The 5,754-nt window shown below is 53.2% G+C and overlaps 1 protein-coding gene across 1 annotated transcript in view; it reads right to left on the bottom strand.

Annotated features, from left to right (window-relative positions):
- Nucleotides 1-2,674: 2,674 nt before the first annotated feature.
- The window catches only part of PTPRN2 (protein tyrosine phosphatase receptor type N2), a 535,117-nt gene continuing 532,037 nt past the window's right edge, over nucleotides 2,675-5,754 (bottom strand). The window contains exon 23 of the mRNA XM_007463991.1: nucleotides 2,675-2,746. Coding sequence (XP_007464053.1) covers nucleotides 2,675-2,746 — 72 coding nt within the window. The remainder of the gene's footprint in view (nucleotides 2,747-5,754) is intronic.

Consider the following 5,754-nt stretch of genomic DNA (forward strand, 5'->3'; position numbering starts at 1 on the left):
ATGCTGCCCACACAGATCCTTCCATATCCCACCTGTCTTTAGAGCTGCCTATGCACAACGTTTGCAAGGTCCACTTTTCCCAGCATCCCTCGATATTCCTGGCCGGAGGGGCATCTTTATGTCCCATGCAGATTCTGACACGTGTTTATCACGAGAAGCGTCACTCATTGCTTTGTGCGCTTGTATGAAACAGTGACAGCAACTTTCCAGCACATGGAAAGCAGAAGCTTCCTGGATGCCTGGGCAGGATTTTAACAAGAAGCAAACTCGGGCAAGGAGATGCCGGTGAGGCCGAGCTAACAGAGTGTAAGTGGACGCCCATCGGTTGAGGTTGGGGGTCTGATTTCTTGAGATACAAACACCAGCATTTAGTTGGACACCACAGGCCATGTGTCTTGCTACCGCCAGCCGAGATAGACCAGCACAGGACAAGAGGGAAGCCGCCAGGTCACACCCAGCAGTGCTGTCCTTCCATGGCCAGGGTTTGACTGCTCCCAGCGTGTTCTCCGGTTTTGAGGCTCCTGGGACGGCCCGTGTCTCTGTGAAGTGATGGAGGGCCCCCTCTCTTCTGAAGGCAGCAAAGAAAGGGCCACCACCGCTCCCCGACACTCCCTGGGCAGACACGCACTAAAGAGGGGACAGGGACACACAGAGCACAGACCACTCCCCATCTTTTGACTGAGATTGTTTAATCACTTTTTTAAAAACACTTCTCATTTTCATTTTATTTATTTTTTATTTTTTTGGCCGCGCCGTGCGGCATGCGGGATCTTAGTTCCCCGACCAGGGATCAAATCCGCACCCCCTGCAGTGGAAGTGCGGAGTCTTAACCACTGGACGGCCAGGGAAGTCCCCTGTTTAATCACTTCTTTTTAAAAATCACTTTTTAATGAATAAAATCTCAGCGACACTCGACACCCCCCCGTACACACCCAGCTCTGCAAATAAAATAGCAACTCAGTATAGAGTTCTAAGGAATACACACACGTTGTTTTAGGAATCCAAACTCCCACACCTTCAGGAAACAGGACGGATGGGAAAAAACTGCTCTCTCATCCCAAATAATGACCATTCAAATGTGAAATCAGAAGTTTAATCGGACACAATTAAATATATTTATATATCTCACACTGAAGAAACATACGAAGTTAGAAATTACAAGTAGGTATATGCTTCCTATATTCAGATAAACTAGTTTCTATTAATTATTTAGATTCCAGATAGAGAGAAACAACACTGGGAAAGAAATTATAGATATTAAAGCAGATATACATGACAACACCATTTAAAGACACGAACAATATTTTGGCATTTTTTCTCCCCATTCAGCCGGCTGCTTTCCCTATTCTCCTGTCTTCTGAGATGTAACACCTATTTAAGATGGAAAGAACGGTGTGCAGCACGGGAAGCAGAGGTGCCAGGGTTACCGGGGAGCTTGTTGTTCCCTAAAACGAGACCAGCGACACCCAGAGCGGCCTGCACACCTTCCCAGATGTTTACGCGTCTTCAGTTTAAGGAAGTGCATTCTCTGTTTCGGGGCGGGGGTGGTACATTTGGCGCTCAAGTGGTATTTTGGCAAATCCAGATCGTTGCTAGACGTGTGTGTCTCCGTGACATCAAACAAGGGGGCAGGCAAAGAGATGAACAGTCTGAGCCCTGGGGGGAGCCCGGGCCGTCGCTCTTCCCCAGCTGCTATGATCCCACATAGGTAAAAAGCAAAAAAAATGCGGGTCTCCCTGCGTTCCTCGCATGGTGAAAGCACCCCTGGTCTTCTCTGGATGCCAGCAGGGCCCGAGCCTTCCCGGAGAGGGGACCACAGGTGCCTGCCCAGAGCTGGCCGAGTGCCCAGCTTTGCCCCGCACCCCCTCTGATTTTGGTCACCCTGCAGGGAAGCGTTTAGCTGCATCTGTGTAAATCCCTATTTGTAGTTCATAACCGTGTCTGGAGTTTGGGGCTCGCCCCCTATCTTGCCCAGGTGAGGCGTCCCTGCGGTGGCTGGCCTGGAAGCAGGCACTCTGGGTGGGAAAGCGGTTTCCCCCAGCGGCCCTGCCCATCCTCGGGGTTGGAAGGTCGGGAGCGGCTGTCGACAGTGCTGGGCGGGGAGGCTGTTGAGCAGCCAGGATGAAACGAAGAGCTGGGACGACTTTCTTACTATCTGCCCCAAGGCTGCAGGATGTCACCATCCTGTCCACCTAACTCCTGAATAAGCCGCGGGTGTCTCCAGTGATAAACTGTTGGCAAGACAAACGCCGACTGAGTTTCTTGCAGCCGGTGGCCTCCATTCGGTGCCTCATCGGCCTCTCTGGGCCCCGCCCTGCACAGCTGACACTCCTTCAGGAAGTGACAGGTCACGAGCCAACTCTCTTCCGGGGACCACGCTGACTGCACCATCAGTAGGACATGATTGCGGTTAAGAACGTGCATGGGTGCTTTAAGGAAAAATAAATTTTTTTCAAGAAAGTGAAAATAGGTGAACTGATTGCCCCCAGTAATTGCATCTTCCCACAGATCTCTCTTTATTATTGTTTGGTTGAACAAAAATACACATTTTAACTGCTAAACTGCACTGACTACAGAGTCTTAAGGACCCGATTACGAGGCAGCTGCACTGGGAGACGTGGTTAAGTCTTCCCGTGATTGCAGACGGCTTTCCCCGGGGCCTCGGGAAGCGCACTCACTGGGGAAAGGCTTTGAGGATGGCGTTCACCTCCTCGGCCACGGCTGTCAGCGCAAACTCGAACTGCTCCTGGAGGGACAGAAGGAAGGAGATGTGAGCGGGGGTCCCCTCTACGCCAGCCTTGGGCTCCCGTGTGTTACTCTGCAGAAAGAAATTGTTTAGGAGAAAAGGGGAAAGGTCGCAGATGTCCGTGGTAAGGAGAACAGGGCACTGGTTTGCAGGATAAGATCCAATGCCGACGAGCCACACTTCTCGTGTGGGAAAGTCTCATTTTTTATGGCTGCAAGAAGCTGCCAGTAGACACATGAGCGGGACAACGGCTGCCTGAGGCTCCACGCACCCCACCAGGCTCCTTCTGACGGCAGCGCCCAACGTGCAGACCCCCCGATGGTTGGGGCTGGATGCAGCTGCCGGTCCTTCCTAGACTCGCCACGAAAACGGTCACAATCACGACCCCTCGGGATTCCCTGGCCTCAGGATGTAAAGGGTGGTGCTTTCGCTGCTCTGGAAATCCACCCATCACCCAGCTCAACCCGACTCCGCTCCATTTGCTAGGAACCCTCATGTCACCCTCAACCGTCCCAACTTAAGACATGTGCACACACGTTTTCACAGACGCCAGCACACCACGGACGGGATACGCCTCTCGTGCAGCTGAAACCTGCCAGGACTGTTGGGTAGAAACGAGGGGCGAGTCCCGGGTGTCGGGACCGTCCGCTCCTCCAGAGACCAGGGCTCGGCAGACAGCGGATGAGCCCACCTCTCCCGCAGGGCTTCCCGGGCTCCCGGGTCCACCACCTGCTCCCAAACTCTGCATGAAACACTCAAAAGTAGTGTTATCAAGCACTTCCCACTACACCAAAGAAGTCACAATAATAATAAACTATGCAAATGATCACCTAGCTAAGGATTTTTGATGAAGGAAAGCCCTACTGATGGCTTAAATACTTGATAATTCAAGTCATATATAGACTTGAGTCCAAAGCCCAAAAGAATGATCAGTTTCCACTTTGAATGGCCAGTATGTAATAGAAACATAGAAAATAGCTCCAATTAAAACAGCAGACACAAAAGAAGCAGACTCAGGTATATAAAGAACAAACTTGTGGATACCAGTGGGAGGGGAGGGGTGACACAAGGGTGGGGGAGTGGCAGCTGCATCTACTGGGTGTAAGAGGCTCAAGAATGGACCATACAACACAGGGAACAAAGCCAGTTCTCTGTCACAACTGTAGGTGGAAAGTAACCTTGAAAATTGTATAACAATTAAAAAATTGATAGTAAATAAATAAACTAGCTAAAAAAATAAAACAGCAAAGATGCAACCTAATTTAACGCTCACTTTGGGACAAAGGCCAGTTTCTCACCAGTGTTCCCCTGACCTGACACTGAAGGGATGATCTGCCGGGTTCTAACTCAGAGCTTCTGCTGGTGGCCACGAGCCTCCCATGGACACGGTGGATCTTCCTGCGGGAGAGCCTCCCGGCCCGTGTGCAGGGACCCCCTCGGGGCTGGTGCAGGAGGCGCGCCCACGTGGGCCCAGCACACCCCAGCACCGTGTTCCCTCACGGACGGGCTCTCTCTTCCCCTCGAGGCCTGGCGCTCAGGCCTGCTGCCACCAGGACCGACGTGCCCTGGGGAAGCCGCCCCGCGCCACCGTCTCTTGAGCCAGCGGTCGGCCCAGCGGGGTGTGTCACATGCAGGACTTGGTCCAAGACACGGGAGCAGCCCCATTGGATGCCTCCTCCCAAACGATGACTTGCTGACGGGCAGACCAAGGTCTCGTGATGACTCAAAAATGTGAAAAGATGAAGGGGGCTCTTTGGGAATCTCACTGTACATTTCCCACGTGTGTTTATATGGGAATCCACCCTAGAGCTTATCTTCAAAGGGAGAAATGGACAAGCAAGAGATACGCACTGTGGGCTTGCTTATACAGCAAGACACCGGAAAACACCCAATGCCAAAGAGAAGTAAATTACTTTACAGAAAAGTGTCTAATAAGAAAGCCAACATTTCTGCTACCACGTGAAGTGACAAAGGCGGAGGCAGACCTGCCCCTGTGTCTTGACTGTAATCATTTAAACACTCTCCGTTCACAGGACCACACAGAGGACCGGGCTGTGGGATGAAGCAGGTGCAGTTTAAGCCGCTGCTGGGGAGACCGTGTGGCAGAGGGGACGAAGGTCAGCGGGTTCCACGCGATGGTCCCCGCTAAGCTGCCGAGAGGGCTCTGACGGCAAAGCTCGGAAGGCTGGGCCCTTGGGGCTGGACCGCGGTGAGAGGGGCTGTCAGCGCCCGGCCCGTCATCCTGGAAGGCTCCGGCGCCAGCTGCCCCCCCCCCCCGGCTGCTCCCCCGTCATGGGTGGGGACTGTGTGTGGCCCACATTTTGAGCAGCGTCGCCTTAGCTGAGATGCCCGGGTGGGGAAGAACCCCCCACCGGGTTCGGGAAGAACCCAGCGTTTGAAGTCCTTTTAAGATAGAAATTTATTTTAAGAAAACCATTAACATAACAGGCAGAAGCTGCACTTAATGAATAAAATTCAATAAATGACAAGATGACCATTTTGGCCTAGACTCAAGCTTAGGACAAGAGCCATCTGAGCAGGGAGGACTCGGGACGTCCTGGCTGTAAAACATCTGAGCTGACCGGGTTTGCAAGGATAGGAGATCAGAAAGAGGGCTGGGATGCTCTAAGCAGGAAGATGTGCTAAACAAAGGAGACCCGCGGGACACGGTCCGCTGTCTCTCCCAGGGTCCCTGCCCCTCCGCGTGAGGAGCCGCCAAGGCAGGACGTCCGAGCCCTGCGTCCACACAGGACTGGGCAGTGTGGCCCTAAATGGGGTCAGGACCGAATGCCCTCTCCCAGCTCCACCCCTGACCTCGGACACCAGAGACACAGATGGGGCGCAGGGCCCGCGTGCCATGTGCACCTGTGTACGTGTGTGTGCAGGGGAGGGTGGGAAACAGAGAGACAGAAGTACAGAGAGGGACGAAGAGACAGAGACAGAGAGACAGAGGGCTTCCCTGGTGGCGCAGTGGTTGAGAGTCCGCCTGCCGATGCAGGGGACACGGG

Source organism: Lipotes vexillifer, unplaced genomic scaffold, assembly GCF_000442215.2.
Source record: "Lipotes vexillifer unplaced genomic scaffold, Lipotes_vexillifer_v1.1 scaffold2094, whole genome shotgun sequence".
Taxonomy (NCBI): domain Eukaryota; kingdom Metazoa; phylum Chordata; class Mammalia; order Artiodactyla; family Lipotidae; genus Lipotes; species Lipotes vexillifer.